The sequence below is a fragment of the Branchiostoma belcheri genome, unplaced genomic scaffold (genome assembly GCF_001625305.1).
Source record: "Branchiostoma belcheri isolate BF01 breed outbred unplaced genomic scaffold, Haploidv18h27 scaffold47, whole genome shotgun sequence".
NCBI classification, from domain to species: Eukaryota; Metazoa; Chordata; class Leptocardii; order Amphioxiformes; family Branchiostomatidae; genus Branchiostoma; species Branchiostoma belcheri.
This window is the reverse complement of record NW_017804098.1, coordinates 1170689-1189581: the sequence shown is the minus strand read 5'-3', so window position 1 is coordinate 1189581 and position 18893 is coordinate 1170689. Positions and strand designations below refer to the sequence as shown.

Genomic DNA, 18893 nt, shown 5'->3' with positions numbered 1-18893 from the left:
TGACGTCATGTCCTCAGGTCAGGTGATTAGCTGAACTTTCATGGCGGACGACCTGACGTGTGCGTACTGAGAATATCACCGCAGAAATCAGGGATTTGCTATCTCCCACTCAACTTTCGATCAAATCTCACACTTCTGTACATATTGGTAAACGCTCGGGACGAATAAAATGGCAGCAAAAGAAGAAGAAGCCCAACAACTGATGATCCAAGCGGAGAAGAAAGTGAAGTCGTCCCAGGGATTTTTCGGCTCCCTGTTTGGAGGGTGAGTTGAGATCGATCCTTGCTATGGTGCATAAAGCCGAGAGGGGCGTGATCATAGTCTTCCTCTATTGTGGTGTATTTTGATTCATTCTACAGCTAGGCTTCAGAGGTTTTGATGCTGCTAATGTGCGTCCTTTATGTTTTCTAGTGGCTCAACCAAGCTGGAGGACGCGGCTGACATGTACGTGCGGGCTGCCAACATGTTCAAAGTGGCAAAGAAATGGAGCGGTGAGGACCAGCGAAGCCTTCTCCTCCAGAATTTAATATCTGCCATAAAAAATTGTGATTTACTGTATACAGAGGGGAAGGGTGGGAATCTTTCTGATTGACTTATCATGACTCATATTATCTAAGACCCTTATGCCAAGTATACTCTGTACCAGAAAAATCTGTTTTGTTTACCCTTTTGTAACTGTTAACGTTAACTGTTATAGTATATTATGTTATGTTACATTTCTGTTAAAATAGGTGATGACTAATCCATACTTACGTCTATAGTATAGAGTGTAGTCAGAGGATTTGATGGCATGTGGCAAGCATTTGTGATTGATCAGCAAAATTAATTCTTAATGCAAAAATTAACATCTAGAGTTTAGTTGCACACATGGAAATTATGGTATTTAACATATAACGTTATAGATGTATGTTGATATTAAGTTATTTATACATGTCCAGCCTTGTCCATATGCACATATACAGACAGTTCAAATATGATATTTACTTCCAAAACCAGCTGCTGGCAATGCCTTCTGTGAGGCAGCCAAACTTCAGATCCAACTGAACAGCAAGCATGAGGCAGCCACGTGTTTTGTGGATGCAGGGAACTGCTACAAGAAGACTGATCCTCAAGGTGTGTAGTATGCAAAATGTTGTATAATTTATAAGTCTAACAACACATTTCATAACAGTACTATATACCTGATAGAAAGGTTTTTATAACTTAAATCAAACTAGAGGTCGGAGATCTCATGTCTTCGTCAGAGGTACATCGTTCTAGAGAAATTAACATGCGTATTCTTCACTCTTTTTAATAATCAATTTGGTCTAAAGAACAAAAGAATCTCTGTATCATTTTTATGGTACAGAACACCCTGAAACGGTTTGCCGCAGATTATACAGATGCGTCGTCACCCGTGTTACCCCCCCCCCCTACGTTATTTGAGTTTGGACTGTTACTGGAAAAAAAAAAGTTGAAGAAATTCTTACTGTGTTGAAAGTGTCACGACAGCGCCGCAAAATATAATAAGAGAAGATGTTATAAAGGAAAGAATCAGAACAGGGTGACTACTGCTGTTTTGTTAATTTGTCTTTATGACAAATAGAAGACTTGTTTCTTGTGTTCTTTGTGTCCTAACATTTGTACTTCTACAGTTAGTATATTCCAAATCTAGGCATCTCGTTTTTCGGCCCATCGCGTTTTTATTGCGCGCTTTCCTTAAATTTAAGGTAATTAGATTTAAGGTCTCCAGTGGACGTCATCCATAGCAATTACTTGGTGTGGCCGTAGAAAATAACCTGACATATGTCCAACCTATCCTCCCCCTGCTGAAGTTATAGTACAATCCCTCAATGTAACGTCATTTGATCCCATCCCATTATGGGGTTCCCCGGCTATATCCAGCTGTCGGCTGTCTCCAAGCAGATGTAGGTGGGGATTTCTAAACACAAAAGGTCCTATTACGGGGACATAACGACCTCCACGACTCTCATCTTTGAACTCAATCTTGGAGACCACGACAGTAATATGCCTATCAAATTTCATTAACTTCCATCCACACATACAAAAGTTATCCTGCTCACAAGAAAAATTAACAAAATGCCCCCTGTAGTCACAACGAAACCCCCCACAAAGCTCAGTAACAAACTTAACCTTGGTCCCGACAATAGTAAGCACCACACCAAGAATTATAATCAACATTTTACAAATACTTGAGTTATCTTGCTAACAAGCCACAAACACAAAAGGTACACTAACGTGACGCACGGACCCCCCACGAAGCCGAAACTTGTACTTGACTTTGGCCTCAACAGCGGTAATATGCCTGCCAAAAATCATGGACGTCGAATCATGCCTTCCAGAGTTATATCGCAAAATACGCAGTTCCCCACACTCCGGCGAGACAATTTCATAGTCCTTCTGACGAAGACAACAATATCTCATCTGCCATGCTGGAGTGGGTACACCATGGCCATAGACATGTATCATAGTTTACCTCAACATCATTCCCTCCTTTTTGTACTACAGAGGCTGTCAACTGCATTTCCAGAGCTGTTGAAATATTTACTGATATGGTGAGTACATTGCTTATGTGCCATCTTCTATTCCATGGATTTGTGGACCATTTTTTTCATGGTTTGCTTTCACATGCACAATAACGTTATCTAATATTTTTATATTCTTGTGGTTGACTAACATTTACTAGAACTTTTGGGTAACTCTTATATACAGCAGCTTTAAATGACTGTTTCCATGTCCAGGGCCGATTCACCATTGCTGCCAAGAACCACATTTCCATAGCTGAGATTTATGAGACAGAGATTGTGGATATTGACAAGGTTTGTGCCATTAATTCAATTGCTAATGAACTTGGAGTAAAGGTTTTAGAATGATGAAGCATGCAGTATCCATTGATTTTTTTGTTTTATTTGTTTAGTATCCATTGTAATGTATACTTAATCATACTCTGTATCTTTTACAGACAGCAGTTCTGACAGATATGTGAAATTCTAATGACATTGGACTGGTCCCATTCTAATGTCATCAACCAGAGTTTCTCTCTTCTTTCTTCCAGGCAATCTCTAACTATGAACAGGCTGCCGACTACTACAAGGGAGAAGAATCATCAAGGTGGGCCACACATACTAGGAGTTTGACTATTGAACAATATTCTACATTTTATCATAACCCAGCTGAGGAATAAATCCCACTGAGCCTGGTTCTTTAAAATGCAAATCATAACATGGTCTCACTGGAGTGCAGATGAAAGAAATCATGCATACATGTAAGGGGACTGTTTCACATACAATGTACATTGTACATATACATGTAGGAACATAAGATTTTCTTTAAAAGAAACTTTTTTTCAAATCAGTAAATCTGTTCATTAGGCAGCATGGCATATGACTGTATAAGAGGTTAGTGTTGCAAGATTCACATCCCTCATGTATCTTTGATGATAATTAGACAGATTTAGAACCAAGGCACTACCCTACCCATGTAATACCCTAGGCTAGCACTTAATGTGACCATTGGCAGTTGCTGACAAATAGCTCTGATGCAGGTAAAAGATAATTTCGTATGTATATCCAACATTTGTCTGGATGAAATTTTGCATCACGCAAGTTGGTTTAATTTTGATTTTTGTAAAAACTTGGACCTTATTCTATCAGTACATAAATCCTGTGCATGCAAAGATGAAGCTCACAGAGAACCGATCTACCATGCAAGTTTATATTTCTGATGCAGCACAGTTGACTGCCCTTTCCTTTAGCTTTAAATTTTTTGTTGTCCCCTTTTCTGTCCTATTGCCTTTCAAGTATTTCCAGACAAGGAGATCTTGGACATTTGCATAAATTATGCATTATGTAGCAGCACCAGAGTGGTCATTAATAACTAAAAACACATCTGTTTCTGTCACTACTATTCATGCCATAACATCGCATTTCATACACACGTGTACATGGCTGTCTGTGTCACCTGTTCTTGCTACTGGTATTCTGTAGTGAGTAGAACTGTTCATTGTGTTGTTTCCTCTGCTGTTCAATGGCTTCCGAAGACGAAGGTAATGAAAATGTTTTCGTCAGCAACCCTTCCATTTCTCCTCCACCATTCATATTTAACCTGTAAAGAAGGCTGTATCTGTCAAACCACTAAAGTTGCTGGTGTTGTCATACCAGAAATATGTTATTCATGAGCGCTCAGTGAACAGATGCCATAGAGTCACCAGTCCTAGGTTGGAGACAGATTTCATACCATATTATTATGGGTTCACCACACCACGAAGTGGTGTGGTGAAACCATATTGCTTTTTCTGATGTTTCTTCTCCTTCTCCTCCTCCTCCTGCCATATCTTTAAATGGATTCAGCTTCTTCATTTTAGGGCCTAAGGTCCTGAAATTTGGTATGGAGGTACAGTGGGCAAATACCCCTAGGCGTTTTTTAAATTATTGTGATGCAGGCTTTTAGAATGGTTTTATTTGAGTTTTTTGGCTGTGTTATAGCAAATGTATTACTGTGTTAGTCTGCCTTGTTTACCACGTTTGGGCATGAGTCATCACAATGGAATGCAGGGCATCAACCAATAGGCATGCAGCTTTCCTCTATACTTCTTGCTGATTGGCTGTTGGGATTTAACTTGATTAACACCTGCACAGAGCATTTCCTCTGCACAGTTTCCATACTGACAGTATGTCTGTATTCAAGTGTTTTGGTAGGTATTTCAAGCTTTCCTGCTCCAGCATTGGAATGCCGGGCATGGACGTTTTTTTTTTATTTTGAAAATCAACAGTTTGCATTATGCAATTAAAAATCCTAACCAATAAAGTAGGGAATAGCTATCCAACTGTTGTTTTAGTTGTATTTTACTTCATATTATAGTTATATCAATGTAAATCATTGTTTTCCCTTGTGTTTCCCATTCTTTCCCTGCCATGTCGTAAAATGTGGTGAACCCATCGCTGTATTTGCTCCAAAGCAAATATTGGCCTTTCTAGTTCTATTAGATTTTTCATGGTTATAACTGTCACATGATGAACTACACTTTAGTAGATAGCTAATATATGAAGGTGTCAAATGGAAATGCCACTTCATGACTTTGACTTCATGGCAGTCTTTATATGCGGACAAGTTATAAGAAAGTAAGAATATATCACACCGTAACTACATATAGCCCCTCCACCAAATGACTCCATTACTTGCAGTCATGAAGGACATTGTCTTTGCAGTCGTAAACCCCAGGGTTTTTTCATGTTTAACGATATAAATTTTAGCTTGATTCGTGCATGGTGCTATTTCAACTCACTGTCACTAATCACCAGTATTGATAAAGTACTGTTGTTAGGTACATGTACATGTATACATGTATGCGTATAAGTCTGGAGTGTAGAAATTTTATTCTGCCCTGGTTTAGATATCAGTAGTGAATCATGACCTACACAAAGTATGGTAATGTAGTTGTTTGGAGAAGGATGTACATGAGATAACCCCATTTGTCTATTTAATGTTGTGTTGCATTAGGCCAATGCATGGTTATTATAGGACAAATATGGCATTATTGTTAGAAAAAGGAAGGTTGAAAATGACAATCCTATGAACATGTTTTGTCTTTCAGCTCTGCAAACAAGTGTTTGTTGAAGGTGGCCCAGTATGCAGCCCAGCTTGAGCAATATCCTAAAGCCATAGAGATCTATGAACAGGTATGTTATGCAGTGAGCTTTGTTAAGAGTGATGTCTGATGTGTTACCATTGGTGTACTAAAGACTATGTCAAACTTTTTTTTTCATTGTGAATATTTGTTTGCCTTTATGTCAGTATGCAAATGTTGGGCATGTTTATCTCTCAGTTTAACTGTGCCTGAAGATGTGGGAAACCTTGAAAGATTACAAAAAGCATGATGTGAGCAAACACATTTTGAACCATGAAAATGCTTGTATGATTATGGCACTCATGTTTCACACACTGCTCATAAAAAGTTTCACAAAATCTTTCTGCAAAAAGGTTGCTGTTACAGCCATGGACAACAGCCTTCTAAAATACAGTGCTAAGGAGTACTTCTTCAAGGCAGCTCTATGTCACCTGTGTGTGGACCTGCTTAATGCTCAGGTATGGACTCTGGATACTTCTAGAATATCTAGATCTCTGAACTGCCTTGAATTTCTGAAAATAATGTATGAATGGAAGAAAGAAATTCCCATGCATAGTTCTTTCCAGATTGCCACTCTGAAGGAGCATGTTTATGTTGTTTCTTTCAGCAAGCTGTGCAGAAGTATGAAGAGATGTTTGCAGCTTTCTCAGATACTCGGGAATGTAAACTTCTCAAGGTAAGACATTCATCATGTTGTCTAAATGATGTGTATTTCATTGCATATGGTGTCAACATCATTTATGAACATGTGAACATTGTGAGAATGAAAAGTTAGCCATTAAGTTTTTATTTCAGCTGTTAAGTTTTGATTTAACACTCTGCTTTCTTTTCATCTTGTAGACTTTGATGACAGCTCTGGAGGAGCAGAATGCAGACATGTACACAGATGCTGTGAGTACAGCTTGTATCTTGTCAATCATTACGTAGACTCATTTGTTTTCCACAAAGGAAATGAAAACATGTTGGCAACACAAGATCTGAATTGCATAGCTTTTACATCATGTGATTATAAATGGCCGCTTTGTCACTTATAAGGTATTGAATTTTGGCAGGTATCTCGATGACTTGAATACATTTATAAGGCTACAAATGTTTAAGTTGTATGACATGTAACGTACAGGTACATGTATTTATTAAGCACTTGGAAGAGAAGAAAAGAGCATCCTGACTTTTGCTCCTCTTGCAGGTCAAGGACTATGACTCCATTACTCGGCTTGACCAATGGCTGACAACAATGCTACTGAGGATCAAGAGAACTATCTCAGGGGAGATGGAGGATCTACGATAAACACTCCCTCATAACAGATGTCACACTGCCCATAGAGGCATGTGCTAGCAATATATGTTCCAGTATGATATACCATAAGTCTTGTGTTTTCTAATATCACATGTACACATCACATGTACTTTTTTGTCCTGCAGATTGATAATTTTTCTCTATTCAAATACATGTACCTTTGTTAGAAACTTTGTAGCTGACCTTTCTTCTGTAGCCAAACAAGGGATTATTACTTGCTGGCATTGGGATGGCAGGTTACTAGTAGATTCTGACAATTAGATATGAAATGTACAAAAGTGAATCTAAGGCCAGTACAATCTAAGGCCTTCCTAATTTGTGATTGTTTTAATCAGTTAAAGATACTTTTGTATCTCAGAACTCCTTATTTATATGGCCATCTGTCTTGCTTATTGATAAGTGCACAACATTTCATGTTCATTTCAGTTCATGTGATGAAAGTTGGTCACCATTATTTTTTAAGCTTCAGTAAGTACAGTATAGCATCAGTAATTCTACAGCCTTAAAGCATACATGTAACTGTACTGCATTTTGATTTAATTTGTTGATTTCAAATTGAGTTTTTTTTTTACGTACATGTCATTTTATGCACAGGTTCTATTTTTTTTTGTTCAGGCTTATCTGAAAGTTCCAATGCAACGTCAGAGCTTGATGCTACCATCCAAATGGTAAATAATTAGAATGCAGAATTCCAGTGTAGTAATTGAAATTGAAATACTAACAGTAGATGCAAAGCCTAGAGAATGAGAAAGCTGGCTATAGAATAAATGCTTCTCCAGTAAGGCAATCTCATAAAGTAAGGCACAGTGACTTGCTGTTACTAGTGTTAGCTGTAGTGTTTCCAAATGAAACAGATGGACTGAATTAATGAGTAATAGTTAGACACATTGATCTTTTTATGCTACATCTTACAGAAAATTGTATTGTTGTTGTGTCTGTGCTGTAATGTTGTCTACTGTATTCCATATCCTGTATTCTACAAACCATGACTGTTGGTATGATTGAGAACTATCTCATTATTCCAGAGAACTAAAGTGTAGACAAGTAGATAACTCCAAATGGTCTGAACTTTGTGTATAAACTATAATAGATGTAACCTAAGATACATGTATATTGTAAAGGCATTGTACAGAAAAAGAATCTGTCATGACACAGGATTATTGATGTTGAGTTACAAATGAAGAACATTGTGCTTGAATTGTGGTCTCTATGTACACACTAATAGATATAAATGTGCCCTGTTGTCCTGTCATTTTGCTTATTTAATGACTTCTTGAATCTGCTTCCAAAATTTTCTGACGATATTATTGCTCGCATAAAGATAGCATTGGTAAGTCCAACGTTTATTCATTTTTTACTTGGAATCATGTCGCATTAGATGTTGGAGTTTGTTGGACATAGCGCAAGTTGTTTTTATTTGCCAATATTTATTGGTATTCCTTCATTTACTTTGATTTGGTATGTCTCAGGGCTTGCAGCAAAAAAACTGCCAATTCCTGATTACGTTTGTTTTTGTACCTATTGCTAACAGTGGCCAATTAAGTGCTAGAACTTTGCAAGTTTCCAGACCTGAAATTCTTTGAAACATACGTTTTGTTTAGAAGTTACAGAAGCTTTAATTCAAAAGATTGAAAATTTCAAATTTCATTTTATTCCCATTCCATTGACATTCTTTCCACATCAGAATTTCTCTTTTCTTGTGCAAACAACTTAAGTAAGACATTTAAGGCACTGGATTTTCCAAAATTGTTAACATCGAAATATACTGTTGCTGTGTCATACTTTGATGATCTAATTTTGATATTCATTATTCCCTAATATGCCAATTTTTTGTTTCTCAAGACGACAGAATAAACAGTCTCACCTATACTCCAGCATTACAATCAGGTAAAATAAATCTGCATATTTATTAAGTTAAGCAGGAGAAAGAATACTGGGGGAACCAATCTTAGGTCAGGTGGAACAGGAACCCTTCCAGCAAAACATCCTGATTTCCAAGTACACAAAACTCTGAAACAGAATGTCCATTGATAATGCATGATTATAAAATGTTCTCTACATTCTTTGACAGAAACACTTTATTTCAAGATTTCAACATACATGTAAATGATGATAGCAAAGCAGCATAACTAGTAACCTCTTGCACAGAAGTAAATTTGTACATGTATTACATATCAGGATACATATTACTAGTATCAATTTGGAATACTGGAACTATGTACCTCACGAGAGTAATGCGTAAATATATGACAGTGTTGCTATATGACTTGCTTTTTCTATGGAAAGAATTATACCTAAAGACTGATCACCCATTTAGATTAACTTCCAGGTATTTACATGCAGTATGGACTATAATATTATAATACATGTATATACATGTACAATTTACATGTTACAGTCCAAGAATATTTTTCAAGCCCTACTAGCTTTATTAACATGACATAGCACATACTCCATACACTTTCTTGATCATACACCATTTGATAAGGCCACCAACAAATACATCAGCTAAAAGAATGAGCCATTAGCATGTGAGATCAACAATTTGATGATATATTGGGTTGAATGTCACGGAATTCAAATAAAAGACCTCAGTAGTGTTCAGAAAATCATTATCATAATGGTTCAATGGGAATGAGTAATACAGTTCAACTGTTGTATGAACATGAACAACAGAGTTAAGCTAAGTACATACCATGTACCAGTAGCAACAATTATCTACAAAGGAAACAGTAATGACTGCACATAATATGGGTGATACATGTGCTATACATCTGGATGTATTTGTCACCTGTGGCTAACCTTATACCACCAAGCACTTTTTACATCACCCTATGACATGAGAGGACCAACTTGCTCATTTTCTGTTATACTTTGCTTGCTACTTCAGTCTCCGGCATGGGCCCAAAGCTGAAGGAAAACCCTGGATACCTTTAACATCAATACACATTATTTGGATGTACAGTTGTTGCTTTAGAATTGCTGTGTTTCCAAGTTTGTCTTAAGTTACTATGGGCCCATACTGTGTCCATAACTACTGTCATTTGTACCAGTGCTTTTATATGAAGTCCAGCTTGTTGTAGATATGTGATACAGGGTAGCAGACTGGTGTTTTTACGGCTGGTCAGGGTGAGGCTGCTTCAAGTCTGGGTGGAACTGGTCGCCTGTGTGGATCTCAGGTGTGTAGGTCAGCAGCACAATCATCACCCACAGGTGCAGCAACACCTGGGAAAGGGTAACAGGTTGTTACCTGATAAAAGGTTACTTTTGAGTTCAAGCATTGAATTGAAATATCTGACACAATGTTTATTATAAGGGAGAAAGCAAAGACTAACCATGTACAAGATGACAAAGAGCCTTGCTGTTGGATATCTTCTCAGGAAGACTCCTAGACGAATACTGTAGAGAAAGCCACATGGTTATATCGACATTCATTATGGATGTCATTTTGTTATTTTGGGTACTAGAATGTATGCTTGCTGCTGTGCTTACATGTTGTCCAAATAAACTTTTCAAAAGATAATCTTTCTTTTGAGCGATGAAACTCACGTAAGCCCATGCCAACCGAAACAAACTGATCTCATGTAAGCCCTCACCTGAATTTGTCTATGCTGTTGGCAGCTCGCTTGACTCTGTTGATGGGACTTGTGCCTGATGGGTCCACTTGTAAGAACGGGGCAGAGCGGACTCTGGCACCTGCAAGAGGAACAGAAGCTACAACACAGAGTTTGAGTTACATGTATTTGCCCTAACTTTGGGCAAAATGAAACAAACTTGAAAAGGCACATCAACATACAAAACAAACTGAAACATACACTGTTTAACATTCAGTGATATCTAATAGTAAAGCTATTGATTTGTTGAGTTACATGTAACTGCACACAGTGTATGTATTCATGAATGAATCAGATTATTTGTTACTCTTTATCTTTCATCATTTGGATATGATGTAACAGCCAAGAAATACTGATGCAAGCTCCCTTTGTCTTTTAGATTTGCTGTTTTCTTTTTAAAGATTCAATATGGCAAAGAAAGTAGAATGCTTCTCACCATCCTCCTCCTCCATCCCACCTACTACAGTGTGACCAGGATGTTTGCCAGCTAGAGGCTGGGCTGCTCTGTACTGTTGCTGCAGGGAAAATGGTTGGCATATGATGAGCATACTTGTAAGCTGTCTCACTTAGCAGTGTGACTCAGTGATGTGTGCTACCCTTAGAAGAAGTATGTTATCCATTGTGTCAACACCTGTGTTCTTGACACCCTGCATGTGTTTGACTTGTACAAAATGTAAATGTAAAGCTGTAACAACTGACCTCTAGCCTCTCTAGCTGTAGCACCAGGGAGTTCTTCTCTGTGCTGAGGGCTTCCAGCATAGTCTGTTTCTGAATGAGGCTCTCAGTCAGGGAGTGCAGCCGCCCCTCCAGCTCACTCTGGGTGGTCGTGCTCATTGCCTTGGTTGTCATTTGGTTCCTCAGCTTCTGAATCTCTTCTTCTCGGTCCTAAGTTGCACATTTGAAAAAAAATCAAATGGAATAGTCGTTGATTGAAGGCATGTATTGTGAAATGAAACTAAAGGAGTCCCTACCATAGGGATAGTTTGATACCTTCAGTCTGGTTTGGAAGGTTGTCTTTTGCTTCACCATTTCTTCTTGGATGTAACGCATTTCCTGTGTGAGACAGCAGAGAAGAATGATCAACAGCTGCAATAGTGTCAAACACTGCAGCTTTAGAAAAAATTGCATTAAAAAGACTAATCCATGCTAAATCTACCTCTTCATTGGCAAATACTCCTTGATAATAGCCTCATGTATATGTGATAGAAACTCAAATATAGGATGCGACTGAAAGATGCAAGAGCAGCAGAATCCTCACACCTGCTTCAGGCTGGCAAGTTCTGTCTCAGCATCTTCTCTCAGCTGTTTCTCCTGTGACAGGTGGTCCTCCAGTTCTCTGATCTGGTCACGTGACATGTCAATCTCTGACTGCAGCTGGGACTCTTGTTCCTGGATGGTAAAAAATTCTTTTGTAGTCAGTTACATGCACGTGTTACAGGCAAACATGAAATATGTCTTTTACATGAATGATATTCACTATGTTCTGCTACTTTCTCACTGCTTCTCACAGCCAGACAAAATCACTCCCAGCAGAAGTTTGTACACTATCTGACCTGTAGCTCCAGCCTGGCCTGGTCCAGCTGCATGCTGAGGTGTTGAATATCTTCTCTTTGCAAATCCCTCTCATGTCTGAGTTCCTCCAACTCCAGCCCCACACTTGCCCCTGCTCCTGCAGCCCCAGAGTCCCCTTCACTACTGCCTTGACGTAGACTGTTGATCAGCTTCTCCTTTGACTGGGGGCAGGACCAAGGTTTCAATTTGTTAAGTGTCATTACCCAATCTCTAATGAGCACAACATTTGTCCAAAAGCTTCAGTCAATGAATTGTGTGCACATGCGCAATTACATGAACATTATTTCTGATTTCTTTTTGTACCTGTTGTAAATCTTGATGTAACTGTTGATTTTTCACTTATTTCAATGCTTTCTGAAGAAATGAACAGCGTACAGCATGGACAACTCTAACCTGTAAAATCCGTGTTGCCTTCTGCTTGTAATCTGACAGCTCCTGTCTGGCTGATTCTGCTGTTGCCTTAGCCTTCTCCACATGTGCAGTCAGGTCTGTTATTCTCTCTGCAAGATAGTAAGCTCAGGAAAACTCTGAGACAATATCTTTTTAAACACTACATACTTAATATATTGAGATGGCTGCAACATTATTCCAAGGAGGTTTAAAAAGAAAACGTCCTTCATTATTCTAATCACATCCCTACATATGTACATGTACATTGCAGGTATTACTGCAAAAGTTACAAAGTGAACTCAGGTGGGTTGCTTTACTGAGTTTCTGCTTAAACATTATAATTGTCTTATCATCTCAAATACAGAAATGCAATAGTAAGAAGGATACTCTTGTCATCCTGGACCTGCTTTTGTGCAGATGTTAGAGACTCAGCCATACTGTGTCTGTCTGCCTCCAGCTTGTGTTGTCTTTCCATGGCCTCGTTCTATACAAGAAAGATATAGCTACTACATAAAAATTGTCATACCTTAAAGTAGCCTCATATATAGACATGTTAAAAATATATTCATCCTTCAGATTATACAGCAAGCTACCATATGACTGTAATAAAGTACATGTCCTACCTACCTACCTAGTCCCATGACCGACACTGGTCGTAAATACATGTACTATGGGGTAAAACATTTGCTTCAAAGCTGCATCAGTCAGAGTCATCTGGTAGGACTCAATAGAAGACTGTTTTGTAAGACCTGAGCTATCTTGTAAGACTCCTGCTCTCTCTTCAGGGCAGCCTCTGCCTCATGTAGCTTCTCCCTCAGGCTGTCCAGTGCCTGGCTGTGGATCCCACTCGAATCACTGTGGTCCCTCAGGATCCTACATACAGTTTAAAATACGGGGAAGGAATTCTTTTTAGCAACAGATTATAGCAAAAGAAAGGAGTAGTGCATTGTGTAAAGCTGAAGAAATGTCATGCTCAATATCATCAAAAAGCTAGTTTATACAGAGAACTTGGTGTAATAAGCCTCCCCTGACTCAAACAGTTGTATAAGGGCTGCCTGAGGATAAGTACCTGTCCTTCTCATTCTGCAGCTCCTCCACCATGGTCCTCTTGACCTTGAGCTCCTGGTCAGCCTCGTCCAGTCGCACCTTCAGTACGGCCAGCTGGGCATCCTTGGTGGTGATGGCCTCGGTCAGGTCCTCCTCTCGCGACCGCAGCTCACGGATAATCCTGTCTGTCTGGGACGCCCCCGACGACATGGTGTCCAGTCTCTGTTTGGTTCGAGTCAGTTCTGAAATGTACAGTAAAAGTAATATACTTTACAACCTTAACTTGTATACTTACATTCATCCAAAGTTGGAGAATGTAACACAATACAACACCCTTTCCATATATTTTCCTTTTCAGTTTTATTATTTTTATGACTAATGTCTAATTTATGACTAATTACACCAAAATCCACAATCATCTTCACATACCTTCAAGTCCACTTCTTTGACTTAGGATGTTTTGTTTTAGTTTAAAACCCTTATATTGTGTCATAAAGCACCTGTTGAATTGTGTTGGTACATGTAGATGATAGACTACCTTCCTGTGCAGACTTGCATCTCTGTATGAGGGAGGTCATCTCCTGGTTTAGGGAGGACACCTCTGTCCTTAACAGGTTGTTCTCCAGTGTCAAAGATGATACCTGTACAGTGTGACATACATGTCTGAATTACACCAGCTGAAACAAAATATAGCATTGCTTTCCAGATTTCTAACTGACAATCATACTACTAGTATTCTATTGTGTACCAACAGGGAAATAAATCTTTTAAATCTTACCAGGTCTTAACAACACTTTTTTGTCTGCTACAAGCTGCTGGAAACAAAAGTCACAGTGCTCTACCTGGTAACTACACTGTACTGTACCTGTTGTCTAAGAGGTTGGTCATCACTGGACTCACTGCTGGTTGGCACACCATCACTGCCGTCAGAACTTCCATTTGTTGTTGGTTCACTGGATGGTGGCTCACTGATGTCTGTCACAGTCTGGGACATTTCCCCTGTGTTCACATGACATATGATTTACTGTATGTGGTGTTGAGGCCTGGGTGTTCCTATGTGTTCCCCTGTGGCAGTTTGTTCCTCTTTGGAAACATACATGTACATTCAACTGTTCTTTGCAATCCAGTAAAACTTTGTTATGTAGACTGGCCTTGTATTCTTTTCCACTTTTGGTCATCAAATTAAACGCTTTTGTTAATACTGTCTTATATTTTTGGTTGTCATGTCCTTCCTGTACTTATGCAGGTCACAGAAACTTGCTAATCTTTGCATTCTCCAGAGTGGAAGAAACATGTTGCCTGTCAACTTGTTACAATTTTGCCACCGAAGGATCTGCTTGGAGATAAGTAAGTAGAGGCCTGCCACCATGCAACCTTGTCACCCAGGACTGCAAGAATGTCACACCTACCACTCCCAGTCTGCTGCACAGAGGGGGTAGCTATAGGCATCACATTCTCTGCAACACAACCACATGGTTGGGCCATGGTGTGGACATGGTTAGAGGACAGTGCAAGATTATGCTGCATTACATTTCTTTTTATTAAGTACAATGATACAGGATGTTGTAGTTAGCGTAATATTTACTATATGACATCGAAAGGTTAGTATTATTACTTTTTCACTACATGTTACCAATCTTGGGCATTTGAGGCTGTTAGATGTGCAATGTTGGGCAGGTACAAGATTACACAAGTTCTTGCTGCCGGAGGTTAATGACCCCCACTGGCAATTGCCGGGTCGACCAGCTGCCAGGAGAGTGAATTAGTCAGGTTAGCACAATGTACTAGTATGCTGGGAACCTTCTCATTGTACAATGCATTATTTTTGTGTGAAACACCTTGTTAGTTTTGTGTATGTGTTGTGGTTTTTGATGAGCAGCTGAAAAAGCATGGCTGTTTCACAGATATTTGGGTTACATGTACCTCAACAGACAAAGTAGAACTAGAAGATACTTACCCTTGGCTTCCACTGCCATGGAGCTGTATGACGTACTGCCCTCTGTGTATGCTGACACTGAGGAGGAATCACTCGACTGCCTGGAGTGCTTCCCACCTGTAGAACTGGGCTCAGCAGCCCTTGTGACATCCTTCTTCTTCTCTGCTGCTGGGAAGGTGTTTGGGCTATTAAGGAATTCAAAAAGTTTCTCGTCCTCATCCTTAGGTTTCTTCCTCCCATAAGCTCTCTGTGGGGATCCCTGGGAGATAGTGCCCAGGCTGGGGACACGGGGCATCCCGCTGGCTGTCCGTGGGCTGGACAGGCTCACCATACTTACTGACGTGTGCAGAGCCTGGGTCTCCATCCTGGGGGGTTCAGGAGGTCCAGGCCTCTCATACCTGGGTGTCTCCACATGATGACTCCTCTGTACATCTGAGGCAGGCTGTCTGGGTACAGCTGCTGTCTCCCCCTCTGTCTGCAGGGCCTGTGCTGCCGTCTGATCAACCTTATTCAGAAGTTCCTCTGCCCTACCAGCAATGTTTGATATCCAAGACATGACTTGTTGTGGACTTTACACTGTCTGAAGTCAGAAATCTTGAAGGTCCCCTATGTCTGTGGTTTATGTTGATGCGACTTCCATAAGGGTTCTGGAATAGGCATTAAAAAGAGTCTGTATACAGTATATGAATAAACTTCACTTCATCTGGACTAATGGACACATTGTCAAAACTCTGCACTGTTCAGTCCCCGCCCACCACAAAAGACTGAATCTGATGATGCAACCATGTTTACCTCTTCACACATAAACAATCTATAAAATGGACAATCACGACATTAATTCTTCTCCAAGCTTCTATTCTTGTCAATAATAGCATATCCAGAAGTTTGAGACGTCCACCAAGGAGTGAATATCCAACAGGGTCACCCCAAAACGACAATGAAAATGCACGATAACATCCAAAATACATTTGTATGTTGTCGAAAATTTATCGAAAAGTGGGCAAGTGCAAAGCAAAGGATATCCAGTGTGAAAAGGTATCTCATTGCCCAGAGCAACTAGGAATGCATATCATTCATATATCAAGATAACTAACAGAAAGATCTGAGGATACCTTTAAGTGAATATTCTGCTACGATGATTTTTAACACCTAGAAAGGGAAAGTTTCCTCAGAGTTTGACTGTGCAGCGGACGAAAACATGGCGACGTGTAAATCGTGACGTCAGTGAGAACTTAGACCTCTCACCTTTGACATCAGCATGGAGGCGGTCGGTAGAAATCAACGTGGAAATTGGAAGAAGATATAACGTTTTATTCGTGACAGTATAGAGCCAATTTTTGCGCCTAACACAAAGAAATAAGAGATAGAGATAATCATGAGAGTCGTGGCACTAGTCAGGTAAGTGTACAGCTGATGGGAAACTGATGTTAACTTGTTATCTTTGTTTAAGTTAAGCCCGCCTTTTTGTAACTTTTGATTTAGTTTTGGCCAAGGACTCCTTGTTTTGACGGATATTTTAAAACAGATAAAGTTACTAGTATATAGCTTTGAAAGCAGTAGACGTTTCAAATAATGATCAAATGATTGAAAGAATTGTTGGTGATGATTCGTCCCAGAGGAATGGTCAAAGTTATCAAATTAACGTTATGCCAAATAAGTCCAACATTGCAGTCATAATAATATATTAATTTTCATGCAGTGGAGGTAAAGATAGCTGCTACAACATGATGCAGTGTGTAGCAGAAGGACACCAGATAGTCGCTTTGGCAAACCTTCGGCCCCAGGGAAAAGGTGGGGTGACAGCCTGACAGCTGTTTTTTTTTAACTCAGCATACCTCAAATACAGTACTGATTGAATCCACCTGAAATTTAGCATATGATACTACTCAAAATCATAAACCTAGTTGCATAAACCCAGTGCATAAACCCATGGATAAACCCAAGGAGGTTCACAATCTGTGTTCAGTGTGATGCATTGTGGGTAGTATGTCACCGCCAAGGTAAACAAACATGTCTGGACATGTACAAAGCATGGTCTGATGTCTTTAGTTTACTCAATCTTGGGCCAGGGGCCTTCACTTTTGACACTGTGTAGTCGTAATTGTGAACCTCCTTATTACTTAATATTAGATTCATTATGTTGTTAATTGCCTTTGCCATTGAAGAAAGTTATGTTTTCGACAGCATTTTTGGTTGTCACCATGGATGATGGAGTTAGAAGGAGATGGTACTGGTAACGTGAGAAGGCTATAACGTTAGGTGGATTGTCTCAATATTTGGTAGGTGGGTAGTTCTTGATGAGACCTTGAAATGATTAGATTTTGGGCCCTCTTGTGGTTTGGTTATGGTAATGCTGCAGAACCTCCGGTTTTGATATGTCATGACTCATGATCTAGACCCACCAGGGTCATGAATTTTGCATTGTGCTCAGGAAGAAGTGATATGAGTTTGGGCCTCCTAGCAGCTTGTTTGGGAACTGCTGAGGCATTTGTTAAAATGAGTGAAGGAGAATAACTCAAGAACCTGTTGACAGATCGTCATCATTTTTGGTATGCACAGATGAAAAGTAGTTGCCATGTACATGTAGTTGAAGGCAAAATCTTTGTCTCCTCTGAAGATGAGCTGGACAGCTACATGTTCCAGACAGTAGGACATGATGCCATTGACCTGTATGCAGAAGCCATGGGCCTCCCCCTGTACAGACGTACTATCCAGGGGGGGTCCCTGCAGGTGGACATGGACTACACTCCTACTGAGGCAGATGAGGTGGAAGATCTGTTTTTCCTGCTCCAAGAAATAAAGGTGGGTGATAGAATGTTTTCTTGCTAGTTAATTCTACTAGTAATGAGTTATGATACAAATTAAACGTGTAAGTTTTAACTAAGAAATTATTCAATTTCACCTGCTATTCTGAAATATTTGTAATACTTATACCGGTAATTTGGATATTAAAGCCCAAATTAGAATTTCAATTGAAATGACTATATACATGTATACATGATAACATAAAACAAATGATACTCAACTGTGCAGATTAAACATGTTTGTATTGTCTTTCTGACTCAGGTTATTGCCATAGTTCAATGTAACGTTACATGTAATCGTGGTAGGATTGATTCAACTGACTGCTATGATGCTGCATGCTGTAAATAGTAACGTTACATGTACTAAGAGATGGGCATTAATGCCTCCCATCTACTCATGCAAGTACTGCAGGTATAGCACAGACAATGAAATGTTTGCATGCATGGCCTGTTTAGTACATCAGTGTAGGTCATATCTAATCTTACCTAATCTGCATCATTTCTTTCTAGGGGGACGTTGAGATTGAAGCTGTCTCAGTCGGAGCCATTCTGTCTGATTACCAGAGAGTCAGGGTGGAAAATGTGTAAGATATGATCAGAACTGGTA

The 18893-nt window shown here is 39.5% G+C and overlaps 3 protein-coding genes across 5 annotated transcripts in view; 2 read left to right on the top strand and 1 right to left on the bottom strand.

Annotated features, from left to right (window-relative positions):
* Positions 1-7: 7 nt before the first annotated feature.
* On the top strand, positions 8-8319 carry LOC109479178 (alpha-soluble NSF attachment protein-like). Its single transcript, XM_019781069.1, has 11 exons — positions 8-264; positions 412-491; positions 997-1113; positions 2509-2555; positions 2742-2819; positions 3056-3111; positions 5594-5678; positions 5980-6084; positions 6234-6302; positions 6467-6517; positions 6813-8319. The coding sequence occupies exons 1-11, from the start codon at positions 170-172 to the stop codon at positions 6912-6914; spliced, it is 885 nt and encodes a 294-aa protein (XP_019636628.1). The 5' UTR covers positions 8-169; the 3' UTR covers positions 6915-8319.
* A 587-nt stretch (positions 8320-8906) lies between these two features.
* LOC109479152 (golgin subfamily A member 5-like) lies at positions 8907-16719 on the bottom strand. 3 transcript variants are annotated; one of them, XM_019781033.1, is made up of 17 exons: positions 16595-16719; positions 15504-16129; positions 14956-15003; positions 14412-14545; positions 14085-14187; positions 13569-13788; positions 13249-13372; positions 12887-12983; positions 12503-12609; positions 12091-12270; positions 11798-11926; positions 11528-11590; positions 11237-11422; positions 10974-11052; positions 10520-10637; positions 10259-10322; positions 8907-10148 (listed from the first exon to the last, which is right to left on the bottom strand). In XM_019781033.1, the coding sequence occupies exons 2-17, from the start codon at positions 16036-16038 to the stop codon at positions 10038-10040; spliced, it is 2298 nt and encodes a 765-aa protein (XP_019636592.1). In that variant the 5' UTR covers positions 16039-16129; positions 16595-16719; the 3' UTR covers positions 8907-10037. The 3 variants fall into 3 exon arrangements, with proteins under 3 accessions (XP_019636592.1, XP_019636593.1, XP_019636595.1); XM_019781034.1 differs by having other exon boundaries at positions 10520-10619; XM_019781036.1 differs by lacking the exon at positions 14956-15003.
* Positions 16720-16728: 9 nt separating this feature from the next.
* Positions 16729-18893, top strand: part of LOC109479114 (diphthine--ammonia ligase-like) — a 23158-nt gene continuing 20993 nt past the window's right edge. The window contains exons 1-4 of the mRNA XM_019780984.1: positions 16729-16880; positions 17182-17273; positions 18100-18284; positions 18797-18868. Of these exons, the coding sequence (XP_019636543.1) occupies positions 16858-16880; positions 17182-17273; positions 18100-18284; positions 18797-18868 (372 nt within the window). The 5' untranslated portion in view covers positions 16729-16857. The remainder of the gene's footprint in view (positions 16881-17181; positions 17274-18099; positions 18285-18796; positions 18869-18893) is intronic.

What these genes read in the sequence shown, in the direction of transcription:
- LOC109479178 (XM_019781069.1), top strand. Translation starts at nt 170, where the DNA reads ATGGCAGCAAAAGAAGAAGAAGCCCAACAACTGATGATCCAAGCGGAG. An exon ending in TTCGGCTCCCTGTTTGGAGG is followed by an intron (nt 265 to 411) that starts GTGAGTTGAGAT and finishes TATGTTTTCTAG; the next exon opens with TGGCTCAACCAAGCTGGAGG. An exon ending in CAAGAAGACTGATCCTCAAG is followed by an intron (nt 1,114 to 2,508) that starts GTGTGTAGTATG and finishes TTTGTACTACAG; the next exon opens with AGGCTGTCAACTGCATTTCC.
- LOC109479152 (XM_019781033.1), bottom strand. Translation starts at nt 16,038, where the DNA reads ATGTCTTGGATATCAAACATTGCTGGTAGGGCAGAGGAACTTCTGAAT. An exon ending in CATGGCAGTGGAAGCCAAGG is followed by an intron (nt 15,004 to 15,503) that starts GTAAGTATCTTC and finishes GTTGTGTTGCAG; the next exon opens with AGAATGTGATGCCTATAGCT. An exon ending in AGGCAACACGGATTTTACAG is followed by an intron (nt 12,271 to 12,502) that starts GTTAGAGTTGTC and finishes TCCTGCCCCCAG; the next exon opens with TCAAAGGAGAAGCTGATCAA.